This window comes from Mesoplodon densirostris, chromosome 1, assembly GCF_025265405.1.
Source record: "Mesoplodon densirostris isolate mMesDen1 chromosome 1, mMesDen1 primary haplotype, whole genome shotgun sequence".
Classification (NCBI taxonomy): domain Eukaryota; kingdom Metazoa; phylum Chordata; class Mammalia; order Artiodactyla; family Ziphiidae; genus Mesoplodon; species Mesoplodon densirostris.
The window spans coordinates 145,225,780-145,253,192 of record NC_082661.1 but is presented as its reverse complement, the minus strand read 5'-3'; the positions used below and the strand labels follow the sequence as shown (position 1 = coordinate 145,253,192).

General features: G+C 43.8%; 1 protein-coding gene across 9 annotated transcripts in view; it reads left to right on the top strand.

Annotated features, from left to right (window-relative positions):
- The window catches only part of PDGFRA (platelet derived growth factor receptor alpha), a 48,364-nt gene extending 27,585 nt beyond the window's left edge, over nt 1–20,779 (top strand). For all 9 annotated transcript variants that reach the window (XM_060109765.1, XM_060109755.1, XM_060109731.1 and 6 more), the window contains 11 exons: nt 1,088–1,192; nt 1,577–1,687; nt 1,932–2,085; nt 2,956–3,122; nt 5,798–5,913; nt 6,276–6,398; nt 7,558–7,669; nt 8,928–9,027; nt 9,140–9,245; nt 10,967–11,208; nt 17,882–20,779. In XM_060109765.1, the coding sequence (XP_059965748.1) occupies nt 1,088–1,192; nt 1,577–1,687; nt 1,932–2,085; nt 2,956–3,122; nt 5,798–5,913; nt 6,276–6,398; nt 7,558–7,669; nt 8,928–9,027; nt 9,140–9,245; nt 10,967–11,208; nt 17,882–18,029 (1,484 nt within the window). In that variant the 3' untranslated portion in view covers nt 18,030–20,779. The remainder of the gene's footprint in view (nt 1–1,087; nt 1,193–1,576; nt 1,688–1,931; nt 2,086–2,955; nt 3,123–5,797; nt 5,914–6,275; nt 6,399–7,557; nt 7,670–8,927; nt 9,028–9,139; nt 9,246–10,966; nt 11,209–17,881) is intronic.
- Nucleotides 20,780–27,413: the final 6,634 nt, after the last annotated feature.

The window sequence follows — 27,413 nt, the reverse complement described above, 5'->3', positions numbered from 1 at the left end:
AAGTTAGAGCTAGAGGTTATGTCATCATGACTATTCTAACAGTATGTACTTCAGAGGATGCCAAAGGCATTTTAAAATTATCCACTTGTCTCATTCCAAAATACAGCCAAGTTAGGTCTTCTTACAGAGTTACTTAAACTGAAATCCAACAAGACACCCTATTCACATACGTATACCTGAGAACTAAGCTTTCTTTATTATATTTTCTCCCTTGTTTTACAAAAAGGGATGAGGAGCTTAGGGAAGTTAAAAAGTAATAAAATGTGGAGAAAAGGGGCAACATCCCTAACGTACCAAGAGGCATTCCTGTGTCTCTCTGCTTCTGTGTATTGTCAAGTTGCTAGGGAAGCAGTACCTTTCCAGGAACAGTTTCCAGCCATGCAGACATGCAGTCACAGGCAGTGTTGGCTGTTAGTGCCCTTTTATGAGCCGAGTCTTTCCCTGGCTTGGCAGAAGCATCTGTTTTAGACTGTGAGCTCTTTTAAGAGTGGGGACCAGAGCTTCCATTTCATTTTGTATCTCCCAGCGTGTGGCAAAGTGTTGTGCTCCTAGGGCATGTTTAGCCTTTGCCCTTCCTAGTCTTCCTAAGAAACAGGCAGCAAGGGAGCCAGCCTGAAGTTGTCTTCATCACTGCTTAGAATCCGTGATGTCTTGAATACTGAAGTATTTCCAGTGGATAAAGGCTTATTGATGCAAAAGATGCCCCTGTTTGTGTGTGGAAAACAGAAGGGTAGAGAACCAGGAGGTTTGGGCCAGAGCCACAGAAAGCAAGTGCCACAGAGCCCACGATTTGGCCCGGTTCTCCAGCTGGTAGACAGAGTGCTCACACCAGGGAGGGATACACCCTCCTTCTTCCCGCCTGTGTTTTCCTTTCCTTTGCAAATGTTATTTGACAAAAGCAGTTAATACTAATTTCCTTCCCTGTGGGCTCAATTCTGGTTTTGACATGATGACTTGGAGGAATCATTATGCTTCCTCCATATGGGAGAAACACCACCCAGCTGTGTACCCATGAGCGCTGGCCGCGGTAAATGAAGCTGATGAGATGCCTGATTCTGCATGTGTTGATGGTGCTGGTTGCCCACAGGTCGTATCCTGGGCTCTGGTGCATTTGGGAAAGTGGTTGAAGGAACTGCCTATGGATTAAGTCGGTCCCAACCTGTCATGAAAGTAGCAGTGAAGATGCTAAAACGTAAGTGCCCCTTTCTGGGGATTTTTTGAACATGGAGATATTAAGTAAATTGCTCAAAATCACACAGCCAGTAAATGCCAAATTTAGGACTAGATCTTGGTTCTTTTGACTCTAGGTTTTATGCATATTTAGACTCTTTTGTCAGTTAGTTTTATTTAGATTGTTCTTGTTGCCTATATGTTGGAAAATCAAGAGTTATTTTTAGTGGCTTCTTTTTACCCTGAAGACTAGGGATTAGTTATTAGCATCTAGACTGAGTCACTGTTTCTCTTTTAGACTGTTGTTAAATAAAATGATGTCCAATCATGGGATTAGCCATGTTTTTGGCTTTTTCTGGGTAGTAAATAGTTTAGTTGACTGATATGTGATTTATTTCTTCAATAGCCACAGCCAGATCCAGTGAAAAACAAGCTCTCATGTCTGAACTGAAGATAATGACCCACCTGGGGCCGCATTTAAACATTGTGAACTTGCTGGGAGCCTGCACCAAGTCAGGTAGGCTTGCTCACCTGGGAGTAAGGATTTTCATAGAACACTATGGTTGTGAAGACTGTCTAGGCTTTTAAATTCCCAAACATGCCAGCAAATATAAGTCCCTTGAATGGAGTTGTTGACTGGATTCTGTTGAGGGAAGCTCACTCTTCTTGAGCAGCATCTCTTACCAGTGTAGACACAGTAATTCATGGCTCTTCTTTTCTTCATTTTCTTGCTCATCTCCAACTGGTTTTGGACCCCACAGGCCCCATTTACATCATCACTGAGTACTGTTTCTATGGGGATTTGGTCAACTATTTGCATAAGAATAGGGACAGCTTCTTGAGCCGCCACCCAGAGAAGCCAAAGAAAGAGCTGGACATTTTTGGATTGAACCCTGCTGACGAAAGCACACGAAGGTAGGTGCAAAGAGAGACGCTGTTGTGAATCATTGTCTTATGAGCTTCACCAGTGGAGAGAACCCATGTCCTGATAAAGGCCATGTCTGCAGATTCAGTGCCAGGAGGTAGCAAGACTTAGAGTCAACTACCCTGCTCCATCATCCTGTAACATGGTGCTGAGAGATACCTGATGTCTGCAGGTGTTTTGAACCAGGATATCATGTTGGGGATAGGCTTGCTGATAGGTTTGAATGAGAGTGAGAGTTGGAATGGTTCTGGGAACCAGTTTGCTGTTTATGTGTGTTCTACTTAAGACCTCTAAATGCATCTCTGGCCAGGGATGCCCCAGTATTCATACCTTATGAGAAACTATCTGAGGATTTCTAAGTTTGAGATACTGGTCCTTGCTGAACCTTGCCTATTAGTCAAGCCAATGAAGTGACAACCCCCACTGTAGAAGTCTAAAGTGGCTAAAAAGATCTCTGTAGATACAAAGTTCTGTAAGATCAGAAAGGACGTGAGTTCACTTCATATTCATTTACTCAATGGACACCAAATTGGTGCTAAATTTATTGAGTAGCAGGATTTGTCTGCCCAAGCCACTTGGTCACGTGGTGCAGGTTTGTGGCCCGTGAACTGAAAAACAGAATAAAGACAGACACAGCTGATTTGAGATGGTCCATGTGTTTGTGTGATCATTGACGGATGCTCATCTCCCCGACTAGACCACCCTCGTGAAGGGTGTGGGTGGTTGTGCTTTTGTTCCCCGTGCTGGCCCCATGGCCACCACTGCCTTGCATGTGGCGGGTACCTCGTTGTCATCTACTGAATGTCAGGCGATCACGCCAGAGGACACCCTGGTTAAGGTTTCTTTTCCCGTTTTTACAGTTACGTTATTTTATCTTTTGAAAATAACGGTGACTACATGGACATGAAGCAAGCTGACACTACACAGTATGTCCCCATGCTGGAAAGGAAAGAGGTTTCTAAGTACTCAGACATCCAGAGAGCGCTGTATGACCGCCCAGCCTCATATAAGAAGAAATCCATGTTAGGTAAAGGTGTCTTTTCTTATGCTTTGGGTGTTGTGATCTTCCAGTGGTTTAATATGATACCTAAAATACTCAGAAGATGGTGAGCAGGCCTGGTAAGTAGGACCGCCAGGCCACATGGTTCCTAACTGCAGATCTGCACAACTGAGTCTATGACATGTTTTTGAAGGTCTGTGGCCTGTGAATTGAAAAAAGAAAAAGAATAAAGATAGACCTAGTGTAATACATTTTTCAGACTTTAAATGTAATTATTTTATTTTATTAATTTTATCTTTTTGTCCAGTTTGATTGAGATATAATTGATATACAGGACTGTGTAAGTTTAAGTTGCACAGCATAATGATTTGACTTACAAACATCATGAAATGATTACCACAATAAGTTTAGTGAACATCCATTATCTCACACAGATGCAAAATAAAAGAAAAACAAAAAAATTGTTTTCCTTGTGATGAGAATTCTATTTACTCTCTTTTTTTTTTTTTTTTGCGGTATGCGGGCCTCTCACTGTTGTGGCCTCCCCCGTTGCGGAGCACAGGCTCCGGACGCGCAGGCTCAGCGGCCATGGCTCACGGGCCCAGCCGCTCCGCGGCATATGGGATCCTCCCAGACCGGGGCACGAACCCGTATCCCCTGCATCGGCAGGCGGACTCTCAACCACTTGCGCCACCAGGGAGGCCCTCTATTTACTCTCTTAACTTTCATATATAATATACAGCAGTGTTAATTATATTGATCATGTTGTACATTATATCCCTGTAATGTACATTTTAAAATGTAGTCGGGGCTTCCCTGGTGGCGCAGTGGTTGAGAGTCCGCCTGCCGATGCAGGGGATGCGGGTTCGTGCCCTGGTCTGGGAGGATCCCACATGCCATGGAGTGGCTGGGCCCGTGAGCCATGGCCGCTGAGCCTGCGCGTCCGGAGCCTGTGCTCCACAATGGGAGAGGGCACAACAGTGAGAGGCCCGCGTACCGCAAAATAATAATAATAATAAATAAATAAATTTAAAATGTAGTCATTTTAAAGAATTGTTTATTCTGACATAATGGTATTCATTTTTTGGTGTTAACATTACTTTTTTTTCCCCCTCTTCTTCTTTAAATGAAAGTATGGTGGTAGTTGATGTTTTTTCTCAGTACCCTTACTTGGAAAAATTAAAAGCTGGCAATCCTATATTGGTTCCTAATATTATTTTTTTAATTTAATTATATAAATCTCGAATGTCTGTGAGTTCAATAGCCCTTGTTTTTAGCTTTGCTAATATCCAGTTTGTGATAGAAACTGGAAAGTGGACAATTTGAGGTTATACTTTCTGACACGGGTGTCGGGTTTTTCTACTGAATGTTGTTTGAAGGAAGATCTGTTTGTTTTCAAAGCAGATGAGCATGTGGCAGGGTTGAATTGATTTGTAAACTCCAGGGAGCCTAGCTGATGCCCATAGCAGATGGACCACCCCACATCTGCTGGGGGGTGGTCCTTCCAGGCTTCTACTCTCATCACAGGCTTGGAGTTTGGAGGAGGCTGCTAGATACATCTGACGATGCCTTGTTCCATAATCTTGTATTATTGGGTCTGAGACTTCCCGTTGGTCCCTGCAAAAAAGTGTTGAGCTGTCATGGAAATTGTTTTGAAAATCATTAATGTACTCTGGATGCTTTCAGGGTTCTTAAGTGAAAGGTACAGTCATTAAAAAAAGAATGTGCTTGTTTTGCAAAGCGCAGTACAGAATAATATTTTCCACTCCTGCAGCTCCAAGGTCCATTCACATGTCATTGCCAACTGGGTAAACTTCCAAGCCCTTTAAAAAGATTAGCCAGTGAGACTTGTCGGAACCAGTCCTTCCTCTCCCCTCCTGTATTGTTAAAAATAGTTTACGTTGCTTCCCAGGCTGGACGTGGCTCTAGATGTCAGGGGAACCTGATTCATGCTCAGCCCAGGCCCAGTTGGCAGGCAGACCATTGCTTTCTGGCTGGAAAAATGTGAAGGGCTGCAGCTACTCTTCACATGCCTGAACTTTTTCAAAAAGTGCTGAGAACTGCTGGCCTAGATTGCCTGCTTCCTCGAAAACCCTGGGACCCTTCCAGAGAGGACCAACTGGGGAAAGTGGACAAGTTACAAAGAAAGGGAACTACGTGCAAAGTCTTTGGCACTGACCTTTAAGATCGCTACCTCTAGTTGGACTGGTGGCTAATTTTATTCACAAAGTAAGCCAAGTACTATGAAGGTGGCTTTAAAAAGAAAAAAAAGCAATTCCTAGAAGCTGCTTTTTCAAAGAGCCCTCGTGTACATTCCTCACAGAAGATTTGTGTGTGTGTGTGTGTGTGTTTAAAGTGGCTGAGGTGATTTGCTAACTAAGATTGAAAAAAGAAATTTGGGAGGCAAACAACAAAATATGTGTGAGAACGCATGATACTGGTCCTTATGGAATCATATATACTTATATATATATTTAAACCAGGTATATGTTTCTACAGATGTATTTCTTTTTAAAGAGAGCACTTTTGCATATTTTACACACCCACCTGTGAGGTTTAGAAACTATAACGAAATGATCTTAAGTGTGTTCTTTGGACAAGCCTCTGCAGTCTGACGAGGGGCCCTGCCCTTCGGGAGTATCAAGGTGGGTGATGTTTCATGCTGTCTGCCAGCACCAACACACTTAATTACTTTCCTGCAGACTCAGAAGTCAAAAACCTCCTTTCGGATGATAACTCAGAAGGCCTTACTTTGTTGGATTTGTTGAGCTTTACCTACCAAGTTGCCCGAGGAATGGAGTTTTTGGCTTCAAAAAATGTAAGTGTATTCAGGGGACAGAGACTTATTTAGACTCAGGCCACAGATCTGAGCAAGGTGAACGTGGAAGGGAGATCGTGGAGAAGTCTGTAACAATGGTTGCTTCTCTCTTCCTCATCCCCAAAGCAGAGCGGGGCATCCAACAGGATCAGGTGTCTACTTTTCTCCAGAGCCTTTGTCCCTCTCGGGAGGGACTGGGATGAGAGCCTGAGAGAGGGGAGCTCTTTATGCCAGAACAGCCTGCCTGAGGCTGTGTGCCAGGCAGCTCCAAGCACCCCCATGAAGTGGCCAGTCTTGCAGGGGTGATGCTGTCTAGCGCAGGTGGATTGACACTCTCCGTCATTTCTTCCCTTTCTGCGCAGTGTGTCCACCGGGACCTGGCCGCTCGCAACGTCCTTCTGGCGCAAGGGAAAATCGTGAAGATCTGTGACTTTGGCCTGGCCAGAGACATCATGCATGATTCGAACTACGTGTCAAAAGGCAGCGTACGTGCTCTCACCTTGTTTGGCGTGCTCGCCCTCCCTCACTTGCATCTCTGAAAGCAGGTTTTGCTTCCAGCCATTCAGTGCCCAGATTTTTAACACAGAGTCCATGACATTCATGAGTGGGCTCCAGGGGTCAGTATGAAAAGCACAGGCTCTACAGACAGACTCCCTGGGTGTGAGCACCATCTCCAGCACCTACTAGTGTGGGGACTTAGGGCAAGTTACTTGGCCGTTCAGTACCTCGGTTTCCCTATGTGTATCAGGGAAGTGACATTAGTACCTATCTCCTGAGTTGCTGCAGAGTATTAGATCACTGGATTCATGTAAAATGCTTAGGACAGTGCCTGGCACATACAAAGCAGCCTGTAAGTGTTAGTTATTAATACGTAAGTTGTGCATTTATTTCCGAGGAGAGCACCTCTTTTATTAAATTTTCAAATGGTGTCTATGACCCCTAAAATGTTAAAACCATTTGAGTTAATACATCTTAGAGGCACAGTTTCCTTAAAGATAGTCATTCTGTCCTACACTTGAACCTTCTCCCCACTATTTCTTATAGTTCAAAAATGTAATTGGCGGGCTTCCCTGGTGGCGCGGTGGTTGAGAGTCTGCCTGCCAATGCAGGGGACACGGGTTCGTGCCCCGGTCCGGGAAGATCCCACATGCCGCGGAGCGGCTGGGCCCGTGGGCCATGGCCGCTGAGCCTGAGCGTCCGGAGCCTGTGCTCCACGACGGGAGAGGCCACAACGGTGAGAGGCCCGTGTACCGCAAAAAAAAAAAAAAAATGTAATTGGCTCTCAGGTCACTAGGTCGGTTCTTAATTTTGTTCCTAGGAAGACCTGAAAATAGGGGACAGGTCCATTCAGGGCTCACGCTTTTGGGGTAAAAATTCACGGTTAAATATCTTGGCATGTTATTCCTTGGAAGGGTGTAAGAGGCAGCAGTGACCACCCGTCACTCATTAAGTAAGTACTGAGCGCCCACTAGGTGCCAGGCACTCTTCTGAGTGCTGAGAGCACAGAAGTGAACTGAAGAGACGCTCCTGTGGGGCAAGGGTGCCAGTGCAAGCTATTAGCCCAGAGAGAACCCCTTTCTATTCCTGCTGCTGTAGATCATAGCTGCATATGCTGGGTTTAACATCCTCCCCACTTCCCTGCAGACCTTTCTCCCGGTGAAGTGGATGGCTCCTGAGAGCATCTTCGACAACCTCTACACCACACTGAGCGACGTCTGGTCTTACGGCATTCTGCTCTGGGAGATCTTTTCCCTCGGTATGGGCCTGACCTGTCTGCTTGTTTGGGTTGTTCTGGAACAACGCTGAAAGGGAGATGCTGTGTTTTCCAAGCTCCAGGATGTAAACAATGTTAAGAGACCTCGTGTGGGTCAAGTGCACTGCAGCCGATTCACATGTTGTGCACTTACGATGGCTAGTGTGTGTCCGAGCAGACCGAGAAGGGGTCTTGGGGAACTGTGCCCTCACCCCTGGCCTTTGCCCCCACTTCTCCTTTGAGCTACATCAGAGGGACTGTCTCCTACTGGAAATGCTCCTGATGACATCGACTCACCCGCTGCTTCTTCACCTTGGACTCTGGGTTAAGTGGGTTCACCAGTGGGGATTCACCCTCCCTCACCTCATGGTGATAGACACTCAGTGAAAGTAGTGCAGTGAGGGCAGGGGAATGGTGACTCCCTTCCTGGTCATCATTCTGGAGGAGAGAAACCTTCTAGTCATTCAGTAAGTCAGGCACCGGTTACTGAAGAACACAGGTGCCCCGAGCTACCAGGTGAGGGCCCTGCTAGGGGGTGATTCACGCCCCTGACTTCCAGACAGTTCATCTGGGGAGAGGAAACTTACACATTTAATGATAAGCTGTGTGGTCCTGATTTAAAATTGTAATGGAAGCTCAGAGAACAGAGGAGTCCTGGAGTAGTTTTGGAAGGAAACTAAACTTGACCTGGCCTTGGCCACAAAAATGTGAAATGTTTCATGAATCCTCTATTGTCCTGATGTAACAGTAAAGGGCTTTCCCTGCCTGTTCTCCTTTTTCGTTCCTAGTTCACCCCTCCATAGATGTCACTGTGTGTCATCCAAGTGTGTGGCTTAACTGAGTCTCGTATTCTGTTATAAACAGAGAATTATCTAGACATTTCAAGACTTCTGCCTTAATTATTTGAACATTTCTGATGAAAATGACTTTTTTGGCCTCAGTGATTCAGAATTTCTCTGGCTTTTCTCTTTTGCTTTGTATTCATAGATCCAGTAGTCAGAAACATTGAAAAACACTTTTGTGCTTTTTCTAGGCATGGAGAATTTTTGCCTAGGGTGTCTGGACTTGATCAACCTAGAAGTCCTGGTTAACTTTAAGATTTGGGCAAGGCTGTGAAATCAAGCAGATGATAACACTTAATTTCTTTGGAAGAACCGATACTTCAAGGCGGGGATCCCCAAACATTTTCTAAAGGTGCCAAGTGTTTCAACAGTGTACCACACACCCGTCAGTCCTGGTCATTTTCTTCTTGGGTCCTCAGGTGGCACACCCTACCCTGGCATGATGGTGGATTCTACTTTCTACAATAAGATCAAGAGTGGGTACCGGATGGCCAAGCCCGACCACGCCACCAGTGAAGTGTGAGCCCCCTTGCTATCCCGTGGGCCTATATTCATGCCCAGTGGGTCTCTGGGGGTAGGGGGTGCACTGACGTTCCTCCCCGTGCCCACTGTGAGTCCTGTGCTTCTCCAGCTACGAGATCATGGTGAAGTGCTGGAACAGTGAGCCAGAGAAGAGACCCTCCTTTTACCACCTGAGTGAGATTGTGGAGAATCTGCTGCCTGGACAATATAAAAAGGTTTGTCTGAGCCTCTTAAGATGGGTGAGTGGAGGGGCTTCCCTGGTGGTGCAGTGGTTGAGAGTCTGCCTGCCAATGCAGGGGACACGGGTTCGTGCCCCGGTCCGGGAGGATCCCACATGCCGGGGAGCGGCTGGGCCCGTGAGCCATGGCCGCTGAGCCTGCGCGTCCGGAGATTGCGCTTCCGGAGCCTGTGCTCCACAGCGGGAGAGGCCACAACAGTGAGAGGCCCGCGTACCGCGAGAAAAAAAAAAAAAAAAAAAGATGGGTGAGTGGAAAGGAATGGGCAAAGGGAGGAGACAACAGCTGGTCATTACACAGGAGAGCAGTACTGTTCAACACTACTTTAAAGGAGCATTTTCAAAGGAGGAAAAAGATTGTGTGATCCAGTGGCCGGGGCTTCAGGGAGTGCTCCCCGGGCCCTTGGTAGCAATGATGAGTAGAAACCCTCCTCTTCCTGCACGGCTCCCTTTCATCCTAAGTGTGCAACACCTGTAAGCACTTCATTCTGCATATGTTTGACTATCTGAAGCTACTGTGCAGTTAGAAGTCTCAGAGCACCCACAGCCATTAAATCGCTAATTTGAATGCACTTAAATCCATGCGAAATTGGCTTTTACCAGCTGACTGGAAGGAACAACCTCAGCTGTTATCTGTGGCTCCAGCTGGTTTTTTGTGGAATAGGAGGCATTGTTCAAAGGAACAAATATAATTTCATGGAACCAAGCAGGATACGGTAATGAATGAAACAAATTTTTGCTGAGATGCTGAGAAGGAAACCCAGACACACTTGTGTAATAAACTCAATTTCTTAGATTCAGTCACCATGTAGGTTTTCCATACTTATTGCTTCTCTTCCTTCTTCTCAAGGAAGAGCAGTGTTAGCTGAACTGGAAGTTAAATACTTTTGTTTATCGACTATCTCACTGCCCATTACAACTGCCATAAGTGAGGCAGAAGGAAGGAAGGAAATTAACGATAGGAAAGTCAGAGACACTCTGGTTGGTGAAATTGTGTTGATGGGAACAGACTGGAACTATTGTTGAAAATGGTGTCTTTTTTAAATCAATGGTCCCTAAGTTTTGAATTAAATTTCTCTAGTGTTTGGGGATCAGGAAGACTTCTGGTATGGTGCTCCCAGTGGAAGCCCTATTCACCTCTTTTTTTTTTTTTTTTTTTTTTTTTCTTTTTGCTGTATGCGGGCCTCTCACTGTTGTGGCCTCTCCCGTTGCGGAGCACAGGCTCCGGATGCGCAGGCCCAGCGGCCATGGCTCACGGGCCCAGCCGCTCCGTGGCATATGGGATCCTCCCAGACCGGGGCACGAACCCGTATCCCCTGCATCGGCAGGCGGACTCTTAACCACTGCGCCACCAGGGAGGCCCCCTATTCACCTCTTATTGAGACCCATCCAAGCCCTGGAGAGACTGTGTGATGGGGACCAGAAGGGTCCATGCTAGTCCCAGAGAAGGGAGTGTGTGCATATGGGGGCACAGTTGTAGCTACTGACTGAGAAGGGGTTCTTGGTATCTCAAGACCTACCAGCAGGATATCTCTGCCACTGGTGGCCCTTTCTTCATGTTACACATCTCTGGGGAACAGTTAACACCTGACTCTCCTTCAGTTGTCAACAGTTAAAAAATAGTAAGTTCTGAGCATCTGTGTCCTTTTTTGCAGTTCTATCAGTAACCCTTGAATAACTATGTGAAATGAACATTTGCAGAGTTATGAAAAGATCCACCTGGACTTCCTGAAGAGTGACCATCCTGCCGTGGCACGTATGCGCGTGGACTCCGACAATGCGTACATTGGCGTCACCTACAAAAACGAGGAGGACAAACTGAAGGACTGGGAGGGTGGCCTCGACGAGCAGAGGCTGAGCGCGGACAGTGGCTACATCATCCCTCTGCCTGACATCGATCCTGTTCCTGAAGAGGAAGACCTGGGCAAAAGGAACAGACACAGGTAGACACAAGACCTCAGCTTCCCGCCGAGCTCTCTCCCCTCCCCTCCCCCAGTGCACCTGAAGGGGAGGAGCCATTGCCCCATTGTGAGGCCCTCCTGGTGCTGAATCTGTCCTGGGGGAGCCAGTGGCAGAACCCCCAGGGGTCTGTTTAGTTTTGAAAATGCTTCCCAGATGATTCTTTAAATTTTTTATTTTATTTTTTTTAGTTTACTCAAATACAGTTGGCTTACAATATTATATTAGTGTCAAGTGTACAACATGGTGATCTGATATTTTTATAGATTATACACCATATAAAGTTATTATAAATTGTAGATTATTACCCTATATGTGCTGTATATTACATCCCTGTGATTTATTTATTTTATAACTGGTAGTTTGTACCTTTTAATCCCATTCACCTACTTTGCCCCTCTCCCCTCTGGTAACCACTAGTTTGTTCTCTGTGAGTCTGTTTTTGTTTTGTTTGTTAATTTTTTTTTTTTTTTTAGTTTCCACATATACGTGAAAACATACAGTATTTGTCTCTGACTCATTTCAATAAGTATAACACCCTCCAGGTCCATTCATGTTGTCACAAATGGCAAGATTTCATTCTTTTTTATGGCTGAGTATTTCATTGTGTATATATACTGTATCTTCCTTATCCATTCGTCGGTTGATGGGCACTTAGGTTGCTTCCATATCATGGCTATTGTAAATAATGCTGTTAAGAACACTGGGGTGCATGTATCTTTCCGAATTAGTGTTTTCATCTTCTTTGGATAAATACCGAGAAGTGGAAATGCCGCGTCATATGGTAGTTCTATTTTTAATTTTTTGAGGAAACTCCATATTTTTTTCCATAGTGGTTGCACCAATTTACATTCCCACTAACAGTGTACTAGGGTTTTCTTTTTTCCACATCCTCACCACCACTTGTTATTTCTTGTCTTTTTTTTTTAATTTATTAATTTTATTTATTTATTTATTTATTTTTGGCTGTGTTGCGTCTTTGTTGCTGTGCGCGGGCTTTCTCTAGTTGCGGCGAGCGGGAGCCACTCTTCACTGTGGTGTGAGGGCTTCTCATTGAGGTGGCTTCCCCTGTTGCGGAGCACAGGCTCTAGGCGTGTGGGCTTCAGTGGTTGTGGCACATGGGCTCAGTAGTTGTGGCTCACGGGCTTAGTTGCTCCACGGCATTGTTCCTGGGCCAGGGCTCGAACCCATGTCCCCTGCATTGGCAGGCAGATTCTTAACCACTGCGCCACCAGGGAAGCCCTATTTCTTGTCTTTTTGATGATACCCATTCTGACAGGCATGAGATGATATCTCATTGTGGTTTTGATTTGCATTTCCCTGATTATTAGTGATGTTGAGCATCTTTTCATGTGCCTGTTGACCATCTGTATGCCTTCTTTGGAAAAATGCCTATTCAGGTCCTCTGCCCAATTTTTAATTGGATTGTTTGGGGTTTTTTGATATTGAGTTGTATGAGTTCTTTATGTATTTTGGTTATTAATCCCTTATCAGACATATTGTTTGCAAATACCTTCTCTCATTCAGTAGGTTCCCTTTTCATTTTGTTATTGGTTTTCTTTGCTGTGCAAAATGTTTGATCAGGTCCCATTTGTTTATTTTTGTTGTTGTTGCTCTTGGCTGAGGAGACAGATCCAAAAAAAATATTGCTTAGACCAATGTCAAAGAGTGTACCGCCTATATTTGCTCCCTGGAGCTTGTGGAGGTCTAGGGCAGGAAGGGACATGTTTCCCTGATGGAGAACCTTTGACCTAAGTCCTCAAGTAATTTGATCAAACTGACACAGCAGCTATGATTACTGAAATAATATAAGCCTCTCTTGCTGTTTTTTTTTTCTTTTCTTTTTTGGCCCCACAGCATGTGGGTGGGATCTTGTGGGATCTTAGTTCCATGACCAGGAGTGTAACCCACATCCCCTGCAGTGGAAGCTTGGAGTCTTAACCACTGGACCGCCAGATAAATCCTTCTTACTGTTTTCTTATTTAGTTTCTTAATTCAAACCGAGGAGAAAGTTGAGAGGCAGGCTGTACTGGGCTATTTGACGCTACATCAGTGGTTTCATTTATTCATTCATTCATTCATGCTATGTTGGGTCTTTGTTGCTGTGCCTGTGATTTCTCTAATTGTGGAGAGTGGGGGCTACTCTTCATTGTGGTGCATGGGCTTCTCAGTGTGGTGGCTTCTCTTGTTCCAGAGCACGGGCTCTAGGCACGCGGGTTTCAGTAGTTGTGGCGCATGGGCTTAGTTGCTCCGCGGCATGTGGGATCTTCCCCACCCAGGGCTCAAACCCATGTTCCCAGCAATGGCAGGCGGACTCTTAACCACTGCACCACCAGGGAAGTCCCCATCAGCGGTTTTAAACCCTAGCTGCAAGTTGGAACCGCCTGGGGAGATTTGATAACTACTGCTATACAAGCCTCACCCAGACCAACAAATGATAATCTCTGGGAGTGAGGCACAAGCACTCTCTGGCTGATTTGTTCTTTCTTTCTTTCTAACTTTGTATTATGGAAGATTTCTAACGTGCATAATTCAAACAGTATAGTGAACTGTCAGGTACCCACCACTCAACTTCAGTGTTGATGAACCCATGACCTGTCTGCTTGCATGGCCATATCTACTCCTCCTCTACCACTTCCCTCTGGTTATTTTGAAGCAGATCCTAGACATCATATCATTTCATCCATAATATTTCAGCATACATCTCAAACAGATAAGGGCTCTATTTTAAAAAATAACTATAGTTATTAAAAATAACTACAGTACCATTATTTCACCCCCCAAATTGACAATAAATAGTTAAAAGCATCAGATATCCAGTCAGTGTTCAAATTTCCTTGATTCTCTCATAAATATTATTTTACATTTAGTTTGTTCTGTTCAAGACCCAAATAAGAGTCACACATTGACTTTGGTTGATAGAGCTCTGTAAGTTCGTTCTGCCTCTTTTAGCCCCCTTGCATATTGTTTGTGTAAAAACCAGAGCCTTTGCCTATAGAGTCCCCACATTCAGAATTTTGCTGCTTGCATTACTGTTGTGAGTTTTATCATATGCTTCTGTCTCCTATATTTGTTGGAAATTGGTAGTTAGTCTAGAGGCTTGATCTGACTCCGTAGATTTTTGGTAAGTGTGCTTCAAAGATGATGCTGTGTACAGGAGGTACATGCTGTACCGTTGTCTCTTTTTGTGACAATAGCAGCCACTGGTGATCATACCTAGACCCATTAATTTATTACCAACGTGATGCTAATGCACAGCCAGCACTAGAACCATTGGTTTGTATGGTCCAGGTGGAGGGGCCATGCCCTACTTCCTTGCTCTCTTTGCATAACCCTTGGACAGAGGCAGGAGAAGGTAGGTGGTGATAGTGGCCCCAGGTTCAAGGTCCAAGTTGCTTATGAGTTTCTCTCTCTCTCTCTTCATTCAGGATATTGCTGTCTCTTTCTCATTCAGTTGAATACATACAAATATTTAGGCAGAAGCACATGACATTATTATTTTGGAGGCTTATAATTGTGACCTCTCTCAACCAATTTAGGTATAAGATATAGACAGCCCTTGTTTATGTGTATGCACCAGGTAATTTTAAAAGTATAGTTTTTGTTTGTTTGTTTTTGAGATGAGATTTGGAGATGGGGGAAAGTGGGCTGTCTGACTTACCTTTCTATTTATCCTCTGCTCAGAACAATTTTTAAATGTGTTTATGTTCCTTTAGCAAACAGTGTTTCTCCAAGTTTTGGGTAGTTTTTGTAGAACTTTTCGGGGTGGGAAGAAGGTTGAACAGTGGGTCTTGGAGCGCTTGCTATACCCCAGATCTGTCATCCATTTGGTTACTTTGTGTTTGAGGGCCCTGAATATTTCAACTGTAAAAAAGGGTTCTGCTTCTAAATAAAGTTAGAAAATCACTTTGGGATAAATAACATAAGAAAGGTGCCAAGAATTGTTCTAGGGGTACACAAGGCTGGACTTCAGAGTTTGACATGTATTCCACAGAGAGAGCAATTCTAGTTGGTAGGTAGTTGTTGTATTAGAAAACTGGAACTTATGTAAGGGTGATACATTTGGTCTTCTCTGAATCACACAAAGTATGTCCCAAATGATTACACTAGGTCAGTGAGACTGTGGCCCTAACAGGTGGGCTAAGATGGTGAGTGTCCTAGCTTGTGCTGCCTTAACACAGTACCACAGACCAAGGGGCTTGAACAACAGGAATTTCTCACAGTTCTGGAAGCTGGAAATTCAAGATCAAGGTGTTGGCAGGTTTGGTTTCTCCCGAGGCTTCTCTCCTTGGCTTGCACGTGGCCGCCTTCTTGCTGTGTCCTCACATGGGCTTTTTCTGTGTGTGCATCTCTGGTGTCTCTTCTTATAAGGACACCAATCCTACTGGGCTAGGGCCCCATCCTTATGACTTTGTTTAACCTTAATTACCTCCTTAAAGGCCCTGTCTCCACATTTGTCACATTGGGGGTTGGGGCTTCAACATATGAATTTGGTGGGATACAATTCAGCCCATAAAAGATGGGGGATCCCAGATCTGGGATGCTCTGGGTGTAGGCAGGCAGGAGTGAGCATGGTGGTCTCGTGGAACACCCTCCTCAGGCTCAGGATGCTTGGCCTTGGGAGGCGAGTGGGCCTGAGGAAGAAAGGGCCTTGCTGTAGAGGACTTGGGGATGCTAGGTCAGAGCCTATCAGGAGTCAGGTCCTGGGCTACAAGATGAGTACTGTGGCTTGGGAACCAGAAATAAGCCCAGTCATCAGCATTAGGATCCCCCGTCCATGAAGCCTGATGAGCAGCAAGGATGATGTGGTGCTGAGTCTTGGTGGAAGCTAGCTTGTTCTGTGCCCACAGTCCAGCCATTGGCCAAGGTCCCAGGAACTGGGTTTGGCCTCCTGGGGAGAGAGGCTGCCAGGACTAGATGGTTATTAAGACCAGCCAAGTGGACTAGGGTTCACAGTGAGGCTGTAGGACCAGGGTATAAGTGGGGAGGGAAGGTGGAGTACAGACTAGGAACTGAGCAAAAGCTCAGTCTTAAGGAAGGGCCCAATCTGGAGGGTTATGAAGGGGAACTCAGTCCAGTAGCCCCATAGGTTCTAAGAGCTCTCCGGGCCACAGGGACCCCATGGTGGAGGGTAGCAGACTGCTTCCCATGGGCTTCTATTGGCCAGGCTTGGTTCTCTGCTTGGAAACTGATATGGAAAGGAGGGGAGAGAGGCAGGAAAAGAGTGAGAGCCTCTTTTTTGGTATGCATGTGTGAGACTCCGTCATGTGGCCACCCAGCTGATGGTGTGGTTTCTATGCTGTGTTTGTAGCACGGTGCTGCAGCCATGAGGAGGTGAAGCCATGGTCCTGCCTATCAGCAGGTGATAATCTGCTTGGAGCTAAAAGAGATACATACAAATTTAGCAACACAGGGCAGCATAACAGTAAGACAGTAAGAGTTCAGAGAAGGGAAGACAGGTAATAGTGACAGTCTGGAGACTCGAGAGAATATTTTCTAAAAATTTTTGTGAAAAATTTTAAGTGTCCAGAAAAATGGTAAGAATATATCTACCACTTAGATTTAGCTGTTGTTAACACTGTATCACATTTGCTTTACCTATATATTCTGTATATAATATACATATATATGGTAGGTGTTGTGTGTATCACAAACATACACTCACACTTTTCTTCCTTGCTAAGTCACTTGAAACAAAATCATTTGAAATTCCAGCACACATCTCCTAAGAATAAGGAGACTCTCCTACATAACCATAATAGCATGACCACACATGAGAAAATTGACAACTATTCCTTGATCTCATCTAATATCCAGGCCCTATTCAAATTCAGAGCTTGGATAACAGCAACAATAATCATAACTAACATTTATCGAGCACTTATTATGTGCTCGGCACTCTGCTCAGTGCTGTATGGTTCTTGCCTTACTGCTGTATTTAATCTCCCTAACAAACAGGAATATTGTCAGGTACTGTTGTCATCTCATTTTATAGGCAAGGGAACAAGTTCAGGAGGTTAAGGGACTGGTGTGAAGTCCCACAGCTGGTAAGTGGTGGACCATTCCAGATCTAAGGCTTTCTGACTCTAGAACTCCCTTCTCAGACACTACTCTAGTAAGTAAAGAGCCTTCACCTGGGCCTTTAGGATTCAAGGGGGGATTGGATGTAAGAGGAGGGGAAGGAGGGCATTCCTGGGGCGTGGGGTGAAACCCTGAGATCACAGTTTGGACGTTCAGGAGCTTTCAGGGCTAGCAAGTGACTGACCCGGCTGCACTTTGCCCCAATTTCATCCCTCTGCTTTTTCTTCCCCAGGCCTTTTGATTGGGCATTGCTTCTTTTCTCTTCCACTGGGGTTGAGTAGGGAAAATAGAAATTGTCACAGCTTGTTAGCAACTTTGGTGGAAGATCTGGCAGAAGAGAAGGGAAGCTGAAGTGTGGAGATGACCTGTGGATCTGGGTTTCCCGTATGGCCCACTGCAGTGTGATGGGGGCTGCATCTGGCTTGGTGGCAAAATCTTGCCCGGCTGAGTAGCCGGGGTTTGAATGCCAAAGGATGTTGCAGGAAGAGCTCCTTTGCCTTTGGGGGGCCACCTTGGAAATGCCCCCATGGTCTAGTTGGTCTGACTGTGATCTTTTCTATTCTTTCCCTTCCCCAGCTCGCAGACCTCTGAAGAGAGTGCCATTGAGACAGGTTCCAGCAGTTCTACCTTCATCAAGAGAGAGGATGAGACCATCGAGGACATCGACATGATGGACGACATTGGCATAGACTCCTCGGACCTGGTGGAAGACAGCTTCCTGTAACTGGCAGATTCAGGGAGGACCTTCCACTCCTGGAACCAACTCGGATCCTTTTAAGAAAACCACTTTACTGCAATGCAAAGTTTGAGGGGAGGACTTGGATGATGTGTAAAGAGAAGTTCCCAGCCAAGGGCCTCAGGGAGCCTTCTAAATACGAATGAATGGGATATTCTGAAATGAACTCTTTTGTTGTGGCCTCTGGCAATGCTTCAGTAGCATCTCATTGACATGTGAAGTATGGAGGTAGATGGACAAGGAAATAACGGGCCACAGGAGACAAACTTTGCGATTCAGGGGCATTGGTGAGATTCCAACGTACACAACTTTTACTGCAACAAAACTCCAGCATTGTAATATTGTAAATAACTCTAACCAAGGATGTGTTTTGATTTGTATTAACTATCTTCTCTGGACTTCTGGAGAGACCACTCAGTCCACCCGTGTACTTCACGCTTGAAACCTGGTATCAGCTGCTGTTGGACTTTCTTATGAAGTACATGCAAAACCACTTTTGAACCTTAAAAGGTACTGGTACTATAGCATTTTACTTTTTTTTTTAGTGTTGAGGAGATAAGAGATAATAATTAACCAACTTTGTTTATTAGATTTGGGTCATTTATAAGCCCGACAACTCATTTTCATATTGTAATCTACGTTTATAATAATGCTACTGTTATCAGTAACACTAAATGTGTAATATGTAACACGTGTTCCCTACAGAAAAAGCACAATTTAAAAAAATCCTTACTAAGTAGGTGACAAGTTTGACAGTTTTTGACATTTATATTAAATAACATGTTTCTCTATAAAATATGGTTATAGCTTTAGTGGATTAAATTTAGTTGAACATAGAGAACAAAGTAAGAGTAGTGTCTCCCAGCAAGTCAGAGTTTTTAACTATGTACTGAATAGTTCCCTAATCCATTGTACTAAAAGCAATTAACTGCCCTTTGAAGTAATGTGATTTGGAGTAAATAAACAAAACCCCTAAATCCTAAATGTTCTCAATATTAAGGCATGAGTCTCTGCCTAACATGACTTCTCATATTATTACCCAGTGGAAAAAGTAATCATCAGCAAAAAGACTGGATTTGCAGAGATTTTTTTCATGCCTGGTGATAATTCTGGTGGATCTCAACACCTATATATTTTTAATTCTGCGAACCCTGAAAAAGTCAGAAGGATGCCCTGAACAGGACCCCCTTTCCTTACCCCCAGGAGAAGTAGTTTGGAACTCTGAGACAATAAAGGCATTGTTTAGTGAAGGCTGTGTGTGCCTCAGCCTGGATCCTTGGCCCCCATATGTAACTGGCAACCAGAATCATGAGATTCTATGTCCCCATCCGAGAGATAATGAATTAATTAGGTCTGGGGGAGCAGAGACCTGTATTTTTATAAACATCCTGGCTGTTCTGATCACCCAGATTTGAGGAACACTGGTCTAGATGACAGGAAGTTGCCATGGGAAAAAAATAATTTGAAATAGAAATCAACCACGTAGGAAGCCTGCTATTTAAATCTTTGGCTTTGGGTCAGTGACATTTAATGCCATATACCTGGCAATTGCTACACTTAATTTAATTTTACAGTCTTAGCTGAGACTGAGCAAGCCAAATCTTGGTTTAGTAGATCTTCTCACTGCATGGGGAACTGAACTCCCTCCCCACCAGTTTCTCGCCAAAAGGCATGTACAAAAATGATGCAATTCAGTGTACCAAGTCTCTGTATGACCAGGTCACTATTTTGGTGAAAAAATTTTTTAAGTTTTACTGATATTTTGGGGTTAGATGGGAGGACAGACTGTCACATCCATCCAGATTGTCAAACCGGTTGTTGTGGGTTCATTGGCATTCTGTGCGATACCACTTAATTGCTGACACCATATGAATGAAACATGGGCTGTGATTACTGCAATCACTGTGCGTACTCGTGGCAGGTGATGCTTTGGAAGATGTAGAAGCAATAACAAGGTACTTGACTACCTACTGGTGTAATCTCAATGCAAGCCCCACCTTTTTCATGGTAAGTGTGAAGACTGAGCCAGATTGGCCAATTTAAAAAGAAAACCTGACTAGGTTCTGTAGAGCCAATTAGACTTGAAATACATTTGTGTTTCTAGAATCACAGCTCAAGCACTCTGTTTATCGCTCCCTGTTTATCGTACAGCCTCCTTTTGTTGGTGCTTTGCATTTTGATGTCCTTTGAGTCTTGCATGACATCATGAGGCTGGATGAAAATTCTCAGACCAGCAGGATCTAGTCCTGACGAATGCTGTCACCTGAGTTTGTATGTGGCTGCATTTTTTTTTTTCTCTCTTAAATAGTGTTTTCAGTGTATGACAGATTTATTTCCTTTCTGGCCTCCTGCAAAGACCCCAGATGAAAATTTGTCAATCCTTCCTGCTTTCTATTTTTATGAAGACAATCAAAGTTGGCCTGAGAAACACAATTTGTGACTTTTTAAATGATTGATGATGTCCTTAAAATGTGGTCTGCCAATCTGTACAAAATGGTCCTATTTTTGTGAAGAGGGACGTGAGATAAAATGATGTTATACATCAATATGTATATATGTATTTCTATATAGACTTGGAGAATACTGCCAAAACATTTATGACAAGCTGTATCACTGCCTTTGTTTATATTTTTTTAACTGTGATATTCCCCACAGGCACATTAACTGTTGCACTTTTGAATGTCCAAAATTTATATTTTAGAAATAATAAAGAGAAAAATACGTAAATGTTCCCAAAACGGTGGTGTGGTGAATGTTGGAGAACTAACTCAATAGGAAGAGTCTACCGATACAATTGTATTACAAATTGCCCCGTTCATGTTTTTGTTTTAAAACGTGTAAATGAAGATCTTTATATTTCAATAAATGAGATATATATATATATAATTTTAAATTATGCTAAGGTTTTAGCATTTTTGTCTTTAGTTTAACCATAAATTAAACCAATCCTATTTAACTTACTTTAGTGACATTCTAGTAGGACTCTGTATTATGGTTTTAATGAAACCAATAGAAAATTCTAGTTGCAAACATTATTTGAGGTCGTTAGTTCTCAGAACCAGCATTTGACTTAAAGATGACTGGCACCTAGCTCATCTTTGATCCTGTCTATTGTTTGTTATAGTAGCATTTTGTGCATTTTCCCCTGCACAAGGAATACAAGACTGCATTTACTCTGGACCCGGTTCAAACATTGTTCAAGTATGTAAAATAAAAGGTTAAAGTCTTTTTTCACCATATCTTCTTCCCTGTCCCTGTCCCATTTCCCAGAGGAAGAACTGCATCTTTTTTGTGTGTTCTTTTATCCTTTCAGCCCCCTTTTTGTTCATCTGCTTATATACATATATACACATCTCTACTTTGCTTTATATTTTACCTAAATGGGATTGTACTTTATGTAATGCTTTGTAATGTGCTTGGTTCTTTCTTTTTAATAGACTTAATTTTTTTAGAGCAGTTTTAAATTCATAGCAAAATCGAGCAAAGGTACAGAGATTTCCCTCATATGCCCCCGTACATGCACCTCCTCTCCCATTATCACCCCCCCCCACAGAGTGGTACCTTTGTTAAGACTGAGGAACCTACATTGACACATCATTATCACCAGAGTCCACAGTGTTTTTTCTCTTTAAGTGCTATCTTTTAGAGATCTCTGTCACAAGTATATATAGGTAAACCTTCCTCATTTTTTATCAGCCGCATAGTATCCCATTGTGTAAATATACCATAATTTATGCAATCTCGTTCCTATAGATAGATTTATAGTTTCCAATCCTTTGCTATTAAAATGACTTCATGGACTTCCCTGGTGGTGCAGTGGTTAAGAATCCTCCTGCCAATGCAGGGGACACCGGTTTGAGCCCTGGTCCGGGAAGATCCCACATGCCGCAGAGCAACTAAGCCCGTGCACCACAACTACTGAGCCTGCGCTCTAGAGCCTGTGAGCACAACTACTGAGCCTGTATGCCACAACTGAAGCCTGCATGCCTAGAGCCCGTGCTCCGCAACGAGAAGCCACCGCAATGAGAGGCCCGTGCACCGCAACGAAGAGTAGCCCCTGCTCACTGCAACTGGAGAAAGCCTGCACACAGCAACAAAGGCCCAACGCAGCCAAAAATAAATAAAATAAAATAAATAAAATAGATGGAGGAGCTTCAAGATGGTGGAAGAGTAAGACATGGAGATCACCTTCCTCCCCACAAATACATCGGAAATACATCTACACGTGGAACAACTCCTACAGAACACCTACTGAACGCTGGCAGAAGACCTCAGACTTCCCAAAAGGCAAGAAACTCCCCCACGTACCTGGGTAAGGCAAAAGAAAAAAGGAAAAACAGAGGCAAAAGGATAGGGACGGGACCTGCACCAGTGGGAGGGAGCTGTGAAGGAGGAAAGGTTTCCACACACTAGGAAGCCCCTTCGTGGGTGGAGACTGCGGGTGGCGGAGGGGGAAATCTTCGGAGCCACGGAGGAGAGCGCAGCAACAGGGGTGCGGAGGGCAAAGCGGAGAGATACCCGCACAGAGGATCGGTGCTGACCGGCACTCACCAGCCCGAGAGGCTTGTCTGCTCACCCGCCAGGGTGGGCGGGGCTGGGAGCTGAGGCTCGGGCTTCGGTCGGAGCGCAGGGAGAAGACTGGGGTTGGCGGCGTGAACACAGCCTGAGGGGGCTAGTGCGCCACGGCTAGCTGGGAAGGAGTCCGGGAAAATGTCTCGAGCTGCCGAAGAGGCAAGAGACTTTTTCTTGCCTCTTTGTTTCCTGGTGTGCAAGGAGAGGGGATTAAGAGCGCCGCTTAAAGGAGCTCCAGAGACGGGCGCGAGCCCGTCGGGCACGAGATGCTAAGCCTGCTGCTGCAGCCACCAAGAAGCCTGTGTGCAAGCCCAGCTCACTATCCACACCTCCCCTCCCAGGAGCCTGTGCAGCCCGCCACTGCCAGGGTCCCGTGATCCAGGGACAACTTCCCCGGGAGAACGCATGGTGCGCCTCAGGCTGGTGCAACATTACGCCGGCCTCCGCCGCCACAGGCTCGTCCCGCATCCGTGCCCCTCCTTCCCCCCGGCCTGAGTGAGCCAGAGCCCCCCGAAATCAGCTGCTCCTTTAACCCCGTCCTGTCTGAGGAAAGAACAGATGCCTTCAGGTGACCTACATGCGCAGGCGGGTCCAAATCCAAAGCTGAACCCCCGGAGCTGTGCAAACAAAGAAGAGAAAGGGAAATCTTTCCCAGAAGCCTCAGGAGCAGCGGATTAAATCTCCACAATCAACTTGATGTACCCTGCATCTGTGGAAGACCTGAATAGACAACGAATCATCCCAAATTGAGGAGGTGGACTTTGGGAGCAATGATATATATATATATTTTTTTTTTTTCTCTTTTTCTCTTTTTGTGAGTGTGTATGTGTATGCGTCTGTGTGTGATTTTGTCTGTATAGCTTTGCTTTTACCATTTGTCCTAAGGTTCTGTCTGTCCGGTTTTTTTTCGTTTTTTTTTTAGTCTAGTTTTTAGCACTTGTTATCATTGGTGGATTTGTTTTTTGGTTTGGTTGCTCTCTTCTTTCTTTCTTTTTTATAATTACTTAAAATTTTTTAAAATAATTTTTCATTTTAATAACTTTATTTTATTTTATCTTCTTCTTTCTTTCCTTCTTTTTTTTTTTTTCTCCCTTTTATTCTGAGCCATGTGGATGACAGGCTCTTGGTGTTCCAGCCAGGTGTCAGGGCTGTGCCTCTGAGGTGGGAGAGGCAAGTTCAGGACATTCGTCCACCAGAGACCTCCCAGCTCCATGTAATATTAAATGGCAAAAATCTCCCAGAGATCTCCATCTCAACGCCAAGACCCAGCTCCACTCAACGACCAGCAAGCTACAGTGCTGGACCCCCTATGCCAAACAACTAGCCAGATAGGAACACAACCCCACCCATTAGCAGAGAGGCTGCCTAAAATCATAATAAGGCCACAGACTCCCCAAAACACACCACCAGACATGGACCTGCCCACCAGAAAGACAAGATCAAGCCTCATCCACCAGAACACAGGCACTAGTCCCCTCCACCAGGAAGCCAACACAAAAACCACTGAACCAACCTTAGCCACTGGGACAGACACCAAAAACAAAGGGAACTACAAACTTGCAGCCTGTGAAAAGGAGACCCCAAACACAGTAAGTTAAGCAAAATGAGAAGACAGAGAAACACACAGCAGATGAAGGAGCAAGGCAAAAACCCACCAGACTTAACAAATGAAGAGGAAATAGGCAGTCTACCTGAAAAAGAATTCAGAAAAATGACAGTAAAGATGATCAAAAATCTTGGATATAGAATGGAGGAAATACAAGAAACGTTTAACAAGGATCTAGAAGAACTAAAGAGGAAACAAGCAATGATGAACAACACAATAAATGAAATTAAAAATAGAAGGGATCAATAGCAGAATAACTGAGGCAGAAGAACGGATAAGTGACCTGGAAGATAAAATAGTGGAAATAACTACTGCAAAACAGAATAAAGAAAAAAGAATGAAAAGAACTGAGGACAGGGCTTCCCTGGTGGCGACGTGGTTGCGAGTCCACCTGCCGATGCGGGAGACACGCATTCGTGCCCCGGTCTGGGAGGATCCCACATGCCACGGAGCGGCTGGGCCCATGAGCCATGGCCGCTGGGCCTGCGCACCTGGAGCCTGTGCTCCGCAACGGGAGAGGCCACAACAGTGAGAGGCCCATGTACCGCAAAAAAAAAAGAACTGAGGACAGTCTCAGAGACCTCTGGGACAACATTAAATGCACCAACATTCAAATTTTAGGGGTCCCAGAAGAAGAAGAGAAAAAGAAAGTTACTGAGAAAATATTTGAAGAGATTATAGTTGAAAACTTCCCTAATATGGGAAAGGAAATAGTTAATCAAGTCCAGGAAGTGCAGAGAGTCCCATACAGGATAAATCCAAGGAGAAATATGCCAAGACACATATTAATCAAACTATCAAAAACTAAATACAAAGGAAAAAATATGAAAAGCAGCAAGGGAAAAACAACAAATAACACACAAGGGATATCCCCATAAGGTTAACAGCTGATCTTTCAGCAGAAATTCTGAAAGCCAGAAGGGAGTGGCAGGACATATTTAAAGTGCTGACGGAGAAAAACCTACAACCAAGATTACTCTACCCAGCAAGGATCTCATTCAGATTTGACAGAGAAATTAAAACCTTTAAGACAAGCAAAAGCTAAGAGAATTCAGCACCACCAAACCAGCTGTACAGCAAATGCTAATGGAACTTCTCTAGGCAGGAAACACAAGAGAAGGAAAAGACCTACAATAACAAACCAAAAACAATTAAGAAAATGGTAATAGGAACTTACATATCAATAATTACCTTAAATGTAAATGCATTAAATACTCCAACCAAGAGACATAGACTGGCTGAAGGGATACAAAAACAAGACCCATATATATGGTGTGTACAAGAGACCCACTTCAGACCTAGGGACACATACAGACTGAAAGTGAAGGGATGGAAAAAGATATTCCATGCAAATGGAAATCAAAAGAGAGCTGGAGTAGCAATTCTCGTATCAGACAAAATAGACTTTAAAACAAAGACTATTATAAGACACAAAGAAGGACACTACATAATGACCAAGGGATCGATCCAAGAAGAAGATATAACAATTGTAAATATTTATGCACCCAACATAGGAACACCTCAATACATAAGGCAAATACTAACAGCCATAAAAGGGGAATACGACAGTAACACAATCATAGTAGGGGATTTTAATACCCCACTTTCACCAATGGACAGATCATCCATAATGAAAATAAATAAGGAAACACAAGCTTTAAATGATACATTAAACAAGATGGACTTAATTGATATTTATAGGACATTCCATCCAAAAACAACAGGATACACATTTTTCTCAAGTGCTCATGGAACATTCTCCAGGACAGATCATATCTTGGGTCACAAATCAAGCCTTCATAAATTTAAGAAAATTGAAATCGTATCAAGTATCTTTTCTGACCATAATGCTATGAGACTAGATATCAATTACAGGAAAAAAATCTGTAAAAAATACAAACACATGGAGGCTCAACAATACACTACTTAATAACCAAGAGATCACTGAAGAAATCAAAGAGGAAATCAAAAAATACCTACAAACAAATGACGATGAAAACATGACGACCCAAAACCTATGGGATGCAGCAAAAGCAGTTCTAAGAGGGAAGTTTATAGCAATACAATCCTACCTCAAGAAACAAGAAACATCTCAAATAAACAACCTAACCTTACACCTAACGCAATTAGAGAAAGAAGAACAAAAAAAACCCAAAGTTACCAGAAGGAAAGAAATCATAAAGATCACATCAGAAATAAATGAAAAAGAAATGAAGGAAATAATAGTAAAGATCAATAAAACTAAAAGCTGGTTCTTTGAGAAGATAAACAAAATTGATAAACCATTAGCCAGACTCATCAAGAAAAAAAGGGAGAAGACTCAAATCAATAATGAAAAAGAAGTAACAACTGACACTACAGAAATACAAAGGATCATGAGAGATTACTACAAGCAACTATATCCCAATAAAATGGACAACCTGGAAGAAACGGACAAACTCTTAGTAATGCACAACCTTCCAAGACTGAACCAGGAAGAAATAGAAAATATGAACAGACCAATTGCAAGCACTGAAATTGAAACTGTGGTTAAAAATCTTCCAACAAACAAAAGCCCAGGACCAGGCGAATTCTATCAAACATTTAGAGAAGAATTAACACCTATCCTTCTCAAACTCTTCCAAAATATAGCAGAGGGAGGAACACTCCCAAACCCATTCTATAAGGCCACCATCACCTTGATACCAAAACCAGACAAAGATGTCACAAAGAAAGAAAACTACAGGCCAATATCACTGATGAACGCAGATGCAAAAATCCTCAACAAAATACTAGCATACAGAATCTAATAGCACATTAAAAGGATCATACACCATGATCAAGTAGGGTTTATCCCAGGAATGCAAGGATTCTTCAATATACGCAAATCAATCAACGTGATACACCATATTAACAAATTGAAGGAGAAAAACCATATGATCATCTCAATAGATGCAGAGAAAGCTTTTGACAAAATTCAACACCCATTTATGAAAAAAACTCTCCAGAAAGTAGGCATAGAGGGTACTTTCCTGAACATAATAAAGGCCATATATGACAAACCCACAGCCAACATCGTCCTCAATGGTGGAAAACTGAAACCATTTCCACTAAGATCAGGAACAAGAAAAGGTTGCCCACTCTCACCACTATTCCACATAGTTTTGGAAGTTTTAGCCATAGCAATCAGAGAAGAAAAAGAAAAAAAAGGAATA